Here is an 18,391-nt window from a genome sequence, read left to right on the forward strand (position 1 = left end):
CCATATATGGAGATCTCTGTAGGACCCGTTTTGACCATCTGTTTGCCTGTTTGTCTTTGAGTCAGCAGAAGTGATGTCAGAATGCCCATATGCCCATATATGGAGATCTCTGTATCTGTGTCCCCTTTATGCCCATATACGGAGATTGCGTCCATTGTATGTCACAATGAGTCAGCGCTTGCGCCGATACGTCCATTTATGCCCATATATGGAGATGGGCGGCCGAGCGTCTAGTCGGCGCCCTGGCCAACTCGGGAACAATGTAAATATGCCCGTGTTGTCATAGGAGTGTGGGGTCATGTGGTGTACGTGATGTCAGAGCCTTTTATGAAGTGATGTCACAATGACATGATTTCCTCCGGAACAGCCTGATGTCAACAATCAGCTCCGCATAAGGAGATTCCGAACGTTTTGCGCCGTTTCGGAAAAAACGTGCGTCGGGTCGGGTCGAGGCCCGGCACTGCACTCCGCGCCCTTCGGGCGGCCCAGCGTCTAGTCGGCGACCTGGCCAACTCGGAACAATGTAAATAGGGAATGAATGTCCCGCCCTTTAATGCAAACCCCATTATACCTGTTTTCATAGGACCCGTTTTGACCATCTGTCTTCCTGTGTCCATTTATGCCCATATATGGAGATATCTGTATCTGTCTGTCTGTCTGTCGGCGTCCATTTTATGTCCATATATGGAGATCACTGCAGTTATAGTTCTGGGTCCATTTTATGCCCATATATGGAGATATCTGTCTATCTGCGTCCATTTTATGCCCATATATGGAGATCTCTGTATCTGTCTGTCTGTGTCCCTTTTATGCCCGTATATGGAGATCTTTGTGATTCTGCGTCCATTGTATGCCCATATATGCCATATATGGAGATATCTGTTTATCTGCGTCCATGTTATGCCCATATATGAGATCTCTGTCGCTTTTTTGCCCATATATGAAGATCTCTGCACACACAGTACCGGTTGCGGAAAACTCTGATGTCAGACATCAGCTCCGCATACGGGCATTCATTTTATTCCCATATATGGAGAACGCGCGTGCCGGTGGGACGAACGGTTCTCGAGATACGCGGATTACATACATACATACATACACACTCACAGAGATTTTTTGTTGACTCACTCATGTGGCGTACGTGATGTCAGAGCCTTTTATGATGTGATGTCACAATGAGTCAGCGCCTGCGCCGATTTCCTCCGGAACAGCCTGATGTCAACAATCAGCCCAGCATAAGGAGATTCCGAACTTTTCGTGCCGGTTAGGGAAAACCGTGCGTCGGGTTGGGTCGAGGCCCGGCACTGCACTCCGTGCCGCGGCGGGGAACGCGCATGTCGAATCTGAAGCCGGTGGGACGAACGGTTCTCGAGATACGCGGATTACAGACACACACGCAGACACGCAGAGACTTCTCGCATTTATAGATAGATTACGCTACATTTAAATATTAATATTGAACTTTTACACCTTTATATTACTAGGAAGTAGGAAGCCACTGGAACAAAACTTTAATATATATATGTGTGCTTTTGAATACTTGAGTATTTACTTGAGTTTAGAGTATATACCATAGAGTATATATATATATTATATATATAATAGAGAGCGGACCAGCCCCGCCCCCTGCTATCATTTCAATGCAAATGCTCAGTGGCGTTTTGAAGCATGCGGAAGTAGCTGAATTCCAGTGCATTGTGGGTGAATCCAGGTGCATTCTGGGGGAAATGGTCTCTACCTAGAGACCAAAATGTTTGACGCCGAGACGTAATGACGTCACGAACGACGTCGACGTCCATTGAACCCTATTGTAGACCTCAGCGGCGAGCTCTTATGCTCGTGCATGTATGTTTCACCCCGCCTGAAATTCCAGCTTTGGCTACTAGGGCGGCCGCTTCAACGTTTACAAGCTGTTCTGGGGGCTTGGTATATACCCATAGAGTATAATAGAGAGCGGACCAGCCCCGCCCCCTGCTATCATTTCAATGCAAATGCTCAGTGGCGTTTTGAAGCACGCGGAAGTAGCTGAATTCCAGTGCATTGTGGGTGAATCCAGGTGCATTCTGGGGGAATCGGTCTCTACCTAGAGACCAAAATGTTTGACGCCGAGGCATAATGACGTCACGAACGACGTCGACGTCCATTGAACCCTATTGTAGACCCCAGCGGCGAGCTCTTATGCTTGTGCATGTATGTTTCACCCCGCCTGAAATTCCAGCTTTGGCCACTAGGGCGGCCACTTCCACGTTTACAAGCCGTTCTGGGGGCTTGTATATACCATATTCACACGGTGGCCATTTTGCTCTCACGTCATAATATGAATGTGAATATGTGTCCAGCGTCTCAGGAGGAAGAGCGGCTGCTCAGGAAACAGAGGGTTGCTAGTTTGATCCCGGGCTTCCTCAGAGTTAGTGTTGAAGTGTCCTTGAGCAAGACTCTGAACCCCTGATTGCTCCCACTTCAGTTCAGTACTCAGTAACTGTCCACCACTGCTTGTATGAATAGAATGTAATGATGATTATATTTACACTTTGTAAATAATATGCTTCATATGGGCTTCAGATTGTGAAGATTGACCCATGTTTCATTTTGCATTTGTTCAACATGTTTAACATAATAATCTATCAATAATGCATAGATTCAACAGTACATTTATTATGGGATGTTGTTGTTATGGGGTGTTTTTACAGTCATTTGAAATGATGTCTATGTTTGAACTTTTGCTACAATAAAGTCCTTTTACAGTATATTCTCCTGGTTTGTGACTGCTTAGGCCTACATCTTTAAATGTTTGCTTCGAATGACCATTATATATTTACACTTTGTAAATATAGTTTTTATTTTGAACTAGGACTGTCAATCAATTACAGTATTTAATCTGAATAATCGCATGATTATCCATAGTTAATCATGATTAATCACAAATTAGTCTAATATTTTGTATTTGTTATAAATGACCTTAGACAGATATTTTTCATGTTTTTAATACTCTTATAAACATGGGTCATGGGAGTAGACAAATGCTTGCTTTATGCAAATGTTTATTATTATTGGAACAATGATAAATACTGTTCAGAATCTTCTTCAAGGAACAACAGGTGTGCATGGGAGGAAAAGTATGCTTAAATCATAAACTCAAGCCCAACAAATAGCAGATGAGCTTAATATTTATTTACTAACTTAACATAAATGGAGCGCAGGATATTTTAGCCTCCCTGTTACATTCCAGTCTACTAGTATTATGAACATTTTAAATGTAGTCAGAAGATACAGAGTGATGTTTTGATCTCTTAACCTTGAGATCATCAAACATCAAAGACAAGAGTTCACATGAGGATTTGAACCCAGGTTTGTCATTTCACTGCAGCTGCACTAAAGCACCAGGTCCACAAGGGGGCAGCTACTTGGTCAGATATCATTTATGTTACATTTATACAGAGATCATGGCAGCAATGTCATTGGGTATCCAGGTGTCAATCAACTCTAGACAACCTAGCAGGTACAAGAGGGGCCAAGCAGGAAGGAAAACAGTCTGGCAGTGAGAGAAACAGGTGAAAACAGAGATGTTTATGAATTCAATAATCTGTTAAATGAAGATCCAGGGATTAATATCAGTGTGGATGTATCAGCATGTCTGTGTGTTTGGAGCTGGGTTTTCACTCAGTATTTCTACCATAACCAGCTGACATTAATAACTACCAGATGGACTGTGGCTGCTGGCCTGGAGGAGAAGAGAGTGTGGGAGACATTTCAACAGTGAGTATGGACGCTATCTGATAATTCAGCCCTAGAATGGCTGTGATGATATAACTTACATTTCACAATGTCACCGATACAGGAGTGATATACTTTATGGTTTTCTATATGGATATATGGAATACATAAAATGAATGAATGTAATATCACAGCCATTCTAGGACTACAGTAGGACCTTTAACAGTGTTGTGGTGTTTTGGATGGTGCTTCAGGACTTGTTACTGCATAGCAGAGGATCCATGTGCACACACACACACACACACACACACACACACACACACACACACACCTCACAACGCGTCACGATGCGACGTGTTGTGAGCTTGTTAGATCGTCTATTTTCAAATAGCCAAGGTACATCTGAAAAGTAACTAGTAACTAAAGTTTTCAAATAAATGTAGTGGACTAAAAGTATAAAGTTTGGATCCGAGATATAGTGGAGTAGAAGTAAAAGTATTGGAAATTGAAAATAGTCAAGTACAAATGTGAGCACAGACAATACTTTCATTGAGGATTTCAAATCAACTCCAACAAGCATTCAGGACAAAAACAAATGTGGTTGTGGGGCTTAACTACAAAACAAAAATAAATGTTCCTGCAGTGGACTGGATGTGTCCTTCATGTTAGAATCATATTTTAAAAATGAAAGCAGAGTGATTCACTGCTTCTTTCTCTTACATCTATGAAGCTGCTTTAATGATTATGTAAACCAGTTTGATGTTATAGTTTTGTTTTGGTTGGTTGAAATGTCACTGATAGGCCTGTCACAATTATGATATAATCTTTCCATGTTGCAAAAAAAGAAAGAAAAAAAATCTGATCTATAAGTTCACAATCCATTGCAATCTGACACGTGAGCTTGTATATCGGCTATTTCCACTACTTGAAATATTTATGATTAAATATGGCCTATTTTGGCCATGGCATATTATTCATTTTGGAAAGCTAAACAGAAACATAATTGATATATTCCTTCCTATGTTCAAAGGAAAAAGAAAAGTAAATTGTTGTGCAATTATTTGTATGACAATCAATCATCAAGTGAAATGTCATGATGGTGACACTGATCTACAGCGGTGGTCCTCAACCTGTGGGTCGGGATTATTTCGGGGGGTCCCCAGACGATTAACTTAATGTGCAACATTGTTTTCTCACTCAACAGTAAACAAACTAACATAATGTTTAAGTGTATAGAGGGTATCTGCACACTTCTAAAGTGACACTTTAAGGAATTTTTAATAACCCAAAAATGACAAATTAAACATTGGCCATTTTGTCAAATATTAGAAACAGAAATTGTGAAAATAGACGATCTATATGCTCACAACGCCTGCTATTTTCACAATAGAACCGTGTTATACAAAATGTAATGGCTCAACTCTTAGTGCCCGTAGAGTGGGGGGGGGGTCCCCAGTTAAAATATAATTATTTTGGGGGTCGCGGCCTGAAAAGGTTGAGGACCACTGACCTACAGTAGGATCTGATCCTTAAAGTCCTTACTATTTATTGGTTGATTGTAACCGTTGTAAACACTCAGCTGTTTTTCTCTCTCCACTCCTCTACCACTCAGGTTGAAGAGTGCATCGCTGCATGTCTGGCTGACATCTCACAGTGGATGTTTTCTTCTCACCACCTCAAGCTGAACCCAGACAAGATTGAGCTTCTCTTCTTCCCAGGTAAGTCCTGCCCCATGCGGGATCTCTCTGTTTGCATCTCTGGTGACTTCGGTTCCAACAGCCAGGAGCCTTGGTGTTGTCCTGGACAGTCATTCATTCATTCAGAACCTTGGTGTTGTCCTGGACAGTCATTCATTCATTCAGAGCCTTGGTGTTGTCCTGGACAGTCATCCATTCATTCATTCAGAACCTTGGTGTTGTCCTGGACAGTCATTCATTCATTCAGAGCCTTGGTGTTGTCCTGGACAGTCATTCATTCTTTCGGAGCCTTGGTGTTGTCCTGAACAGTCAGCTCTCACTCACACATCTCAGAGGCCACTCGATCCTGTAGGTTTACACTCTATATCAAGGGTCCCCTAATTATTCAGGCTGTGACCCTCAAATAATGACATTTGAACTGGGGAGTGGGGACCCCCCACCCTGACAAGCACTTGGAATTGTAGGCATTACATTTAGTTTGACTCAGTTCCATAGATAAATATTGTGAAAATAGCCGATCTACAAACTCACTTGTATTATGCCAGTTGATAACTAGAGGTAGAGCCTTCGTCCTACTCCTCCCCCCCCCCCCATCCCGTAGGAGTACATGCAGTGACCATTATCACCCTCCCCCCTGCCCGGCTTCTCTCCTCTGAACACGGGCCAATTGTGTTCATGCAGACGCTCGACCAAGCCGGATGCACCATGGAGGATTCAAACCCACAACCTCTGTGGTGGTGGATGGTTGCCTCTCTCTCATGTAATATTTGGCCAATTTGGTATTTAAAAGGCCTTTAAAAATCATTAAAAATCATTAAATTTTAACTTAAGTAATGAGCAGATACCAATGTAAACACTTTGTGTGTTGGTTTACTGTTGAGTGAGGAAACAACATTTGGGGACCCGGCTGTGGGTCCCGACGCCCAGTTTGGGAACCACTGCTCAGTAACGTTGTAAGGTTCAGACCTCAGTCTTATCAAAACTACTGCTACTCACTACTCGGCCCCTCACTGGCCCTCCCAGCAAGTTTGTGCACTGAAACCCCAGCAAATGCAGCATGCCTGGTCTCCAACCAGCCAAGGTTTTCACTCTGGTACAACATCCGGGACAACGCTCCACATGTCCCGGACTCTTCTTTCTCCCTTCTGGCTCACAAACTGTGGAACTACAGTAACTCCCCATTGCAGTTAGAACTGCAGAATCACTCCAGACTCCACCTCAGCCCGTAACTACAGTAGGGGTGGACATTATGGTGATAAATATCGTTGAGACGATACAATATCTCCACAATATTCCTTTTCAGAGATATTGTATGTATCGTGATACAATGAGGGAGCCTTATAGAAAATCCAGTTGAATTGTTAATACAGAGATCCATTGCAGAATGCATTTAAACCTACATTTTGGTCTAAATCAGTATAGTTCTCAAACTTTAAAATGTCAAGGTCTCCCCTTAACTTTGACAGTATAACAATGAAACCAGATGGACCTATAAGGGTCCATTTGGTTTCATTTGTACACTGTCAGAGTTACATGCTTGTAAAGGTCAATTTAGACCTCCCAAAAGGAACCCAGAGTCCCTGGACCCCACGTTTGTCTCCCACATTTAGTCATTATGCCAAATGATTCCTTCCCACACACATCACCCTCCCCCGCCCGGCTTCCCTTCCCTGAACACGGGCCAATAGCGTTCATACAGAACATAGACATTCATACAGTAAGTACGTAGCCGCTCAATAAAGCCATTTGGTGGAATTGAACAACCTCCGCGATGGTGGGCAGCTACTTTACCACTGCTCCACCCGTGATCTAAATAAGGTCTACCGTGACAGTCAAATCCTTTCGGAGTCCATTTGTACGCTCCCAGAGTGGAATATTATATTAATATTTACGGGGTGTGTGTGACGTGGTGAGGATGAAAGAGTAATATCTTACATGAAATTAACCCTCTAAGGCCCACGGTTGTAATATTACAACGTTTGTATTTTATCCAAAAAAAGGTTTAAATCATTTTATTTTAGCTCCCCCTACCACCTAAACACCACCATTGGATTCTATTGTTTAGTATTACAATGCCATTGGCCACAATATTTGCATATAAATACCCCCCACAGGGGCTGACATTCACACCCGCCACACCCGCTGAAATTCCAGAGTTTTGACGAACAACATCTCACTTTTTCATGGAAGCTATACCTCAAAAAAACATAAGTAAAATGCCTGTACTATTCTTTTTGGTGATCATTAGAATGTCTAGAACATGTACATATGTTATTATTTTGAAAAATATCCCCCATATGTAAATTAGAGCATGATTTATGATTTTTGATTTATGGCTATAAAATCTTACAAAAACATTTTTTTGAAAAAAACATTACATTTTCCTCTTAACTAATTCTGAGCCCAGGACATTAACGGATTAGGGGGTCCAGAGTGCCCCCTCCCGGCCCCATTAACGGCCGCTGTCTTATTTTGACGGCCAGAAGTCTAGACCGGAAATACTTCCGGTCTGACGTCATCGGATCGTGCGACGGAACCGATCATTGTTTACGTGGTGCCATGCTGGATCGGCTCGGAGATACTCACCATGTGTTTTATAAACTTCCATCTGCCTCCATCTTCGCTTCTAAAGTGTAGTTTTGAGATAATGGACATTAAAGATGAGATTTCCCGTCCACCTCAATGTTACAGGCTGACTATTGTGTGCTCGTGGAGCCGTGATGATGACAAATCAGCGCGGATTTCGTCTCCGGAGCGTCGGCCATTGTACTCGGTATTTTTACTCGCCGTTACAGTAATAGATTACTTTTCGCGCGATATCGCGTGAATGGCACTATAAATACTCTATTACTTTTCACGCGACATCCCGTGAAAGGCGCTGATTGAGTTAATAGGACTCCTACAACACCATCTGATTTTTTTCAAATTTTTACTTCAAGTATTTCTTAATGCGGGCCTTAGAGGGTTAAATAAAGAGTTGAACATCTTACATGAAGTTGAATAAAGAGGAGAATATCTTACATGAACTTGAATAAAGAGGAGAATATCTTACATGAACTTGCGTTTCTGAGGCTGCTTAATCAGGCTGAAGTCTGTGGGCTCTGGTTTCTTCTTCACCGGCCTGGAGGAGATACAGAGAGAGAGTTATATATACCTGTACATGAACATATCGTTGTTGTTGGCTACTAGAAACCTCTTATCTCCATATTCTAACTGTTTGTTTGTTTTCATAAATTAACTCCCTGCCTGAGATACCAATGAATTGAGTACAAAGGACATTGAGGATCCCAAGTTAATGGGTTCCATCACATTTGGAACCTTTTCCAGAACCACGTTTTATCACCCTGTCAGAGCTGGTTCTGTGGACTTCACTTCACGTCTGCTATGCAATTACAACATCAGTGGTTCTCTTTCCAGGCCCTCCAGATGAGCAGCGATTGCCACAGGGGCTCCCGCTAGGATCAGCAGCGATCGCGCCACGGTGAGACACAAACACACTTGTTCAGTGAGTAAACACCACAAAGTATTTCACAAAGAGTAAATTGAAAAATGACCATAAAAACCAACATGAAAAAGAATTATAATGAGATTGTGTATTGTGATACAGCTTGGCAGAATATTGTGATATTGCATTTTTCCGTATCGCACACCCCTCCCCGTAAGCCTTCACTCAGTGTTTCCACCATAACAGCTGACATTAGTGACTACAGAGTGGGCTGTGGCTGCTCCACTAACACATTAGTGACTACAGAGTGGCTGCTCCACTAACACATTAGTGACTACAGAGTGGCTGCTCCACTAACACATTAGTGACTACAGAGTGGCTGCTCCACTAACACGTTAGTGACTACAGAGTAGGCTGTGGCTGCTCCACTAACACATTAGTGACTACAGAGTGGCTGCTCCACTAACACATTAGTGACTACAGAGTAGGCTGTGGCTGCTCCACTAACACATTAGTGACTACAGAGTGGCTGCTCCACTAACACATTAGTGACTACAGAGTGGCTGCTCCACTAACACATTAGTGACTACAGAGTGGCTGCTCCACTAACACATTAGTGACTACAGAGTAGGCTGTGGCTGCTCCACTAACACATTAGTGACTACAGAGTGGCTGCTCCACTAACACATTAGTGACTACAGAGTAGGCTGTGGCTGCTCCACTAACACATTAGTGACTACAGAGTGGGCTGTGGCTGTTCCACTAACACATTAGTGACTACAGAGTAGGCTGTGGCTGCTCCACTAACACATTAGTGACTACAGAGTAGGCTGTGGCTGCTCCACTAACACATTAGTGACTACAGAGTGGGCTGTGGCTGCTCCACTAACACATTAGTGACTACAGAGTGGGCTGTGGCTGCTCCACTAACACATTAGTGACTACAGAGTGGGCTGTGGCTGCTCCACTAACACATTAGTGACTAGTAGGCTGTGGCTGCTCCACTAACACATTAGTGACTACAGAGTAGGCTGTGGCTGCTCCACTAACACATTAGTGACTACAGAGTAGGCTGTGGCTGCTCCACTAACACATTAGTGACTACAGAGTAGGCTGTGGCTGCTCCACTAACACATTAGTGACTACAGAGTGGCTGCTCCACTAACACATTAGTGACTACAGAGTAGGCTGTGGCTGCTCCACTAACACATTAGTGACTACAGAGTAGGCTGTGGCTGCTCCACTAACACATTAGTGACTACAGAGTAGGCTGTGGCTGCTCCACTAACACATTAGTGACTACAGAGTGGCTGCTCCACTAACACATTAGTGACTACAGAGTAGGCTGTGGCTGCTCCACTAACACATTAGTGACTACAGAGTAGGCTGTGGCTGCTCCACTAACACATTAGTGACTACAGAGTGGGCTGTGGCTGCTCCACTAACACATTAGTGACTACAGAGTGGGCTGTGGCTGCTCCACTAACACAGTGGTTCTCAACCTGTGGGTCAGGACCCCCAAGGGGGTCCCCACATGATTTTGGAGGGGGTAAAAAAAATACAAAGCCTATCCTTACCTCCGGCTCCCCCCTGACCTGTCTACTGTAAATACCATTACTTTTTAAGAAAAATATCAATATTATTGTATCAAAATTAATTAACTATACTATGAAAACTGGTCAAACATTGGCCAAATAATATAAGAAAGAGGCAAACATTTTGAAAATGTCCGATCTACAAGCTCACAATCCCTCGCAGCGGTTTGAGCTTGTCGATCAGCTATTTTCACAATATCTGTGGAACCGAGTCAAACTAAATGTAATGCCTCAACTCCTACAATTCCAAGTGCTTGTCAGGGTGGGGGATCCCCAGTTCAAATATGATTATTTTGGGGGTCACGGTTGAGAACCACTGGACTAACAAACTAGCCTGGAGGAGAAGAGAGCGTGTTCCTTCCACATTGTGCTGGATTGGTGTTAGTGACTGACCTACGTAGATATGACGACCATGCAGATGTACATTTATGCTGGTCATTCTTGTTTTTCCTGACCACAATGTTAATTCAGACTGATGCTAGGTTCATTGTTTACCTGCTATCCCATAGTTTCAGTGTACAGATCAAACCTTCTGATGGATTTCATAGACTTGTTTGACAGCACTGTCATCGTTGTTGTGTTGGATTCATGTTCATGTTTATTTTCAGACATTTAACGTGACCTTTGGCTACTTGTATTGGTTTTGACATTGGTTTCCTCCTCTTCACCAAATCACTGCGACGTGTTGTGAGCTTGTAAATCGTCTATTTTTGGCGAATGATCACACTAGAATAGGGATGCTGGTTAAATTATTAAGTGGTTAATGTAAAATGTTTGTGACCCCCTCTACAGTATGTGAACCTATAGTTTACTGAGGCACCATCTCTCTGCATTCTATGTACTGTAGGCCTATTGTTTGTGACCCCCTCTACAGTATGTGATCCTATAGTGTACTGAGGCACTATCTCTCTGCATTCTATGTACTGTAGGCCTATTGTTTGTGACCCCCTCTACAGTATGTGATCCTATAGTTTACTGAGGCACCATCTCTCTGCATTCTATGTACTGTAGGCTTATGTGTAAGTCGCTCTGGAGTGTCTGCTAAATGCCTTCATTGTAATGTCACTGATCCAGGTTTTAATCTATTGTTTGATTATGATGTTATTTATCAATGGTGTAGCGTTGCGGTCCCAGTGCAGATGGGACAGATGTCGTTTATAAGTGTGCTCCTGGAAGGAGCTAAGCTCTAACATCTGGCTTTGTCCGGGCTCTGAAGCGTGGCCTACATCTGGCCTACATCTGGCCTACATCTGGCCTACATCTTGGCACAAAGTGCTAAATGTGTGTTGTACGCCCAGGGTCACATTACCCAAGCTTGCGGGACGCTTGATGAAAATTAACTCATAAACAGCACCGCTTACTTCACACTGTGTGCACGACGTGTGCACATGTAAGAGTGCAGCTCAAACTTGCACACTGCCAGTAGGTCAAGGAAGAACCTCTGCCCCAAATTGAGCATCATTTTGTTGTTATCAGACTATTTTACTGAAACAAAGTACCATGGCTGTGAGTGTTCTAGGGTAAATGAGCAAATGGCAGCAGGTCACTGATTATAATTGAATGTGAGTCATAACTTCTTTCAACACAGGCGTACTTTAGAGTTACAATCTGAATCACTCACACAGGGGCGTTCTCCTCCCATTAAGATTTGCGTCCGATTTAGACCTAAATGAGGGGGGTCCAAACCTTTTTCAAAGGGGGCCACATTGGAAAATATGAAAACACTGAAGGGCCGACTACATCTCCTGACAAAATGTGCTTTTGGTCGAACCATAACTATCATCAAAACACAAATAACAAATAACTCACATTACCAAATGTAACCAGACGTGCAAGGTAAAAGAAAATCAACAAAGTAGCCTTTCTTCGAGCGCTTCAGATTGAGACAGGGAACAAGGAATCTGAGTAATTATAGGGCCTACTATAAAATTGTATAAAAATGGATTATATATATAACTGTCTATAGCTATAGTATCTGATCATTATACTACTGTTGAAATGCATAGATTATAGATATAACTGTCTATAGCAGGGGTCTTCAACAGGGGGTCCGGGACCCCTAGGGGGTCCTCAGAGTTACTACAGGGGGGCCGCCAAATCTTTGTGTGATAGGATCATGTTTTTTATATTAACCACTTGAACCCTAGCATCCCTATTCTGAGTGGAACATTAGCCAAAAATAGCCGATCTACAAGCTTACAACTCCTCGCAGCGCGAGGTGTTGTAAGCTTATGCGAAGCGTTGTAAGCTTGTAGATCGGTTATTTTTGGCAAAGAGGTTTGTAGAGGGAAAAGAAGAGCAGACTAACGTATTTGACGGTTCAAGTGGTTAAATGTCTGAAAATACACATTACTCCAACATGATGACAGTGCTGCCAAACAAGACTAAGCTGTCTAAGAAATCTATGAACATTTTTAATTTTTAATTGCATGCAATATGTAGTGGGGGTCCCTGCTTCATCTATCTTTCAACTAAGTGGTCCTTGGCCTGAAAACATTGAAGACCCCTGGTCTATAGCTATAGGATCATTATTCTACTGTTGAAATGAATGGATTATAGATATAACTGTGCATCAGTTTGTGACTTATGACATTTGTGTTTGACCTTCAGGGTGGATCCACTGTTGAGGGAGTGGATCAGGATCCTGATTCAGAGAACTTCACCTTCTCTACGAGACCACACCATGTTAGAGTGTTACCAAAGGGTAGGAATGTAACCAACACACCATGTTAGTGTTACCAGAGGGTAGGAATTTAACCAACACACCATGTTAGTGTTACCAGGGGGTAGGAATTTAACCAACAAACCATGTTAGTGTTACCAGAGGGTAGGAATTTAACCCATACACCATACAAATAGTATTTAGAGTGTTAACAGAGGGTAGGAATTTAACCCACACACCATACAAATATATCCTAAACACCACAAGAATTTACCCTAACGTCAAAGGGCCATTCACTCTATAACTATGACCATATGGTTCACCATTGTATTTCATAGTGCTCAGTGTGAACTGCCCTTAACACCACAAAACGACACTTTTGGGACATTAAAAACGGGTTCTATACGGCCATGTTGTTAATGTTATTTTAATTGAATGGTTAATTGGAAATGTTATTCATTAATGTATTATTGATTGTGTTTTCCTTTAATAATTATATCTGCTCTCCTCTCTCTCTCACACACACACACACACACACACACACACACACACACACACACACACACACACACACACACACACACACACACACACACACACACACACACACACACACACACACACACGACACAAAGAAACACAATGGAATTTCTTTTGACAGACGTTTATCAATATGCATTTGAGGCAATAAAGATGTCATGAAATCAAAACCCACCTTGTTGTGTTTTTGGATGACATGGGGTTAGTTATATGTTTTTCACAGTATTATATTACAGTATGTTTTTGACAGTATTATATTACAGTATGTTGTCATATGATATGTTGTGTCGTATATGAGTTTTTCTTTTACTATATTAATGGATGTATTGAACGTATTAAATTATGACATGAAGGTTTTTATGTTGTAACAAAGACATGGAGTAGAAGTGGTTGGAATCTATTTCATGTAAGTTTCAAGTCAAACAGGCAGAATGCTGTCTTGAATCAGTTAAAAATCACACCCGTGTGAAGTGGAGCTGTGTGTGTGTGTGTGTGTGTGTGTGTGTGTGTGTGTGTGTGTATGTGTGTGTGTGTGTGTGTGTGTGTGTGTGTGTGTGTGTGTGTGTGTGACTATCGCAATATCCCTTGAGTATGTTCATTGCATGGGTTCATAGATCATGTGTACCGTTTTTTGTGCAATTTGAAGAAAATATGTAGGAAAAGGAGCAAAAAGTGTGTTTTGGAGAAAATTCAAGATGGCGGAAAATCTATCCTGGCGCAAATGGGCGTGGCCTATATGGGGAGATGCGTCTTGACCCAAGGAATCCAGGGAAAAAAGAATTTTAATTTTCCGATCTACGGTTCAAGAGTTACGGGGCAAAACGTAAAGTGGGCCGTTATAGCGCCACCATGAGGCCGAGTGATGTAATTATTTTTCGATTCATTCTTAAAATCATTATGAATCTCCTCTCCGAGGTTTGAAACTGTAGCCCCTATGGTTTGCGAGAAAAAAAATAATTGAATGTGAGTTTTTGCCATTCCCATTATAAGTCAATGGGGAAAATTAATTCACTAATAAATTAATATCAATTAAACGATACAACTTTTCTCTTAGAAAAGTAATAGCCCAGGATTCCCGAGTAAGCCGGTCAATTTGACATATGGCGCGAGTGTGTGGTGCAAAAACTGTGGGACTAGTTACGCGCCGAAGTCATGCTACATACAGACACACAGACACACAGACACACACACCCACGTATAGGGAGCCTGTGTTTCACACAGCTCCAAAAAGTGAATGCAGGTGAATGCAGTTGATAACTATGTGGCTCAGCTTATAATTGTTCATGTGATGCTGCATGGCATGAGTGATATTTTTCAGTTAAACATTTACGTTTGGGGGTAGTACGACACCGTCTGAAACTTTATAGCCATTAATTAGTTTAATGTAAAGACCAAAATGGATGTAAAACCCCAAGTTTGATTAGAAAATTACTTTTCTAATCAAATTACTCATATATAAATTGTAAATGGTGCATGTATATAACACCTTTCTCCAAGGCGCTTTATGATGGAAAAAATAGAAACCACATTAATAAATATGCGAATATTTAAATGTTTGTGTGTTTTGGTCTGCCGTTTCTTGCTTTTACTTCAAATATGACCTAAAATGTTGTTCCAGTGTGAAAGACCTGGTGGTGTAAAGGTAACACACAGGACTTGCAAGTGGAAGGTTGGGGGTTTGAATCTGGGCCTCAGCACCTTCAATTTTTTGTCCATAAGAGGAGTCTAGACCGCCTCCCTCAGGTGGTAGAGGGAGGGGCGTAAAATAAAAAAAAAAGGTTTTGTTTGCTTTTCCCCTTCTTCCCTTCTCTCTTCTTCCTTTTGTTTCTTCTCTGCCTACTTTCATCTCCGCCAGCTTGGGCTGGCACTTTCGGAATCACGTTAGTTTCTGACATCTGACTTTCTGATATTTATCATCTTTCGGGGATTTGCCAATTCCGCTTTCACCATGTTCCAGAATTCTCCATTTGACCATCTTTCGGGTTTCTTCTTTGCATGGTTTGCACTTTCACCATCTTTAGGGGTTTCTTTGCATGATTTACCCATGTACCCTCTTTCTGGGTTTTTTCTCAAACCATTTTCAGACTGTACCTTCACCATTGGTGAGGTTTGAACTTGCAGGCTTTGAATTTGGAGGCATTTTTCTTAACCACTGTACCACTGGTTCATATTTAATCTGTTGTTGTGCACGTTTTTAAGTGAAAGATCAGAGATACAGGTACAAGGGCCAGGTAAAACTTTGGAAATTCCTAATCTGGGATTTAATTAGGAACCTTTTGCTTGTTGGCCCAGCAACTTCTCCAACACACTATCATGGCTCTTACAGAAGTTGTTCTCCTGCACAATTTCAAATACATATTAGTTAAAGCTATAGGAACAAGGTAAGATTTTAAATAACATTAACACTTGCCAGGTTTGAACTCATGACATCTTGGTTTTATGGCCTTTGCCTTAACCACTACTCTATGAAGGTTTACTCTAAAACTCTTCTTTTGCACATTTTCACTATAAGAGGTGCAGGTGTGAGATAAAAACTAGAATGATCCCTTGCTGGATTTGATCCAGGACCCTATGGATTGCCATTCAGGGATCTTACCACTACACCACTGGAACCTTTGAAGAATTTTCTTTCAAGGTCAAATAAAGCTAAAAGAACACAGAGAAAATTCCATGCTGGTTTTGAACCCAAAACCTCCTGTTTACAAGGCATCTCAACCACTAGACTATTGAATCTAAAGTCATGCCGAATTCAAATCAAGAACATCCTGATTATCCACTGCATCAAAAAGCCAAATAAAAAGAGGAAATAAAGAAAGAGAATAAATAAACAAATGGTTCTGCTTGAAAAACACACCTAATGGATTTGAACCCAGAACCTTTGGATTATAAGACCTGTACCATAACCACTGCTCCACCATGGCTCATCCTGCATTGTCCCCTCGCATGATCTTGATTAAAAGATTAGATAAAGGTAACAGAGCCAGATAAAACTGACAGAAAGATCTTTACCAGGATTGAACAAACAACCTATTGGCAGCAAGGCCCACATCATAACCACTACTCCAACAACAATTGAATCCATCTGATGTCTCTTGCACATTTTTACTAAAAGATCAGAAAAAGGTGCACGAGTATTGTAAAAGGTGGAGAATATCTATATGGGTTTGAACCAAGGAGGTAAAGGGTATGGACAGTCAATATCAGGTATTGAATTCAGAACCTTCTACATTGAAAGTCTGTATTTAAACCACTACACCATTAATTACTGTAATACTTGACTGGTTTTCTTTTGAGAGTTTTAATCAAAGATTGGGTTACATGGCTTTATACAGGTTTTAGCCTTAACATCCATTCAGATATTTGTATTTCATGTTCTGTCTGTCTCTATCTACAAGCCATTTTAGATGCAATACAAATATGTCCTTCGTTGGCAACGGGTTGCTGACATTTAGTTACAATTGGGACAATACAGAGAAGATTAGCATGGTACCATTATATATAAACTATGTAGAGTCAATCCAATACAAGGCAATTTTAGTACCACTTTACTTCATGGTTCCAACTCATATGAAATATGTAAAAAAAAATTGAACCACTCCATTGAATATATTATGTATGATATTATCAATAAAACCAAATGGAAATGGAAATATGCATATTCTTATTTTGGACATTGAAATTAAACTTAAAACAAGTTGTGTTGTGGATAATATATGACTTATGTTGAGGAAACACAATATTAGAATATACATTACATTAATTGAACTAATATGAGTTATATTAATGTAATTACAAGCCAATATTACTCAATAATAATGATTGTAAATACTGGCCATAATTTTATTAAGTAGCTTATGTGTAATGTTTTTAACTGTGTAATATTTCACTAAAAAGTGCAAAATTTAACATAACGTGATGAATTCAGTGATTAAGATACAGTCCTTGCACATAGAGGGTTCTGAGTTCAAATCCAGTGTCAAGTTTTCTCTAACTTTTACCTGGTTATTTTACCCTTATCTAATCTTACACTGAAGAGCACGCAAGAGAACACATGAAATACAAACTACAGGTGGTGCAGTGGTAAAGACACAGAATTAGAATGTGAGACGGAACCATGAGGTAAAGTGGTACTAAAATTGGCTTGAATGGATTGACTCTTTATGGAATTGCTTGACGTACCTTGCCAATCTTCAATCTTCTCGTGCCAATGATAATCCAAAGACAGTGCCCTGTTGCCAGCAAAGAGCATTTTGGTATTGCATCCGAAATGGCTTGGAAATAGAGACAGTCAGAACATGATATTTAAATATCTGAAAGGTTGTTTAGACTAAAACATGTATACAATGTATTATGGATCAATATTTATATAAGATATTTCGAAAAGCACGGTGGGGCCCCTTTAAAAACGTACAAGAGATGTTTCATTGAGTTAACCTTGATTAGTCGTGGTTATAAGGTGGGCCTTATTGCCAGGAGATATCCGATATTTTAGTCAAGAATGCATGAGGACAGAATTATCAGGAACCATGGTGGAGTAGTGATTAAGAAACAAGTCTTAGCTGCTGGTGGTTTTGAGTTCAAATCCACTGAGCATGTATTTCAAAGTTCAAACTGGAACTACCAAGCAGAACTATTTGTTGATTACTTTTTCTTTTCTTTTCTTTTAAAGCAGGGTTAAGATAGAGGGCTTGTGATCAGTGTGTTCTTGGAAACCAGCAAGAACATTTTTCATCCGAGT

At 41.2% G+C, this 18,391-nt stretch overlaps 1 protein-coding gene across 1 annotated transcript in view; it reads left to right on the forward strand.

Moving 5' to 3' along the window:
* Positions 1-18,391, forward strand: part of LOC308279948 (NACHT, LRR and PYD domains-containing protein 3-like) — a gene marked incomplete at its 3' end in the record, with an annotated part of 46,435 nt that overhangs the window by 16,784 nt on the left and 11,260 nt on the right. Inside the window, exons 10-11 of the mRNA XM_080720172.1 lie at positions 2,340-2,407; positions 13,062-13,155. Coding sequence (XP_080576298.1) covers positions 2,340-2,407; positions 13,062-13,155 — 162 coding nt within the window. The remainder of the gene's footprint in view (positions 1-2,339; positions 2,408-13,061; positions 13,156-18,391) is intronic.

The sequence above is a fragment of the Nannobrachium achirus genome (assembly GCF_963921795.1).
Source record: "Nannobrachium achirus genome assembly, chromosome: 24".
Classification (NCBI taxonomy): domain Eukaryota; kingdom Metazoa; phylum Chordata; class Actinopteri; order Myctophiformes; family Myctophidae; genus Nannobrachium; species Nannobrachium achirus.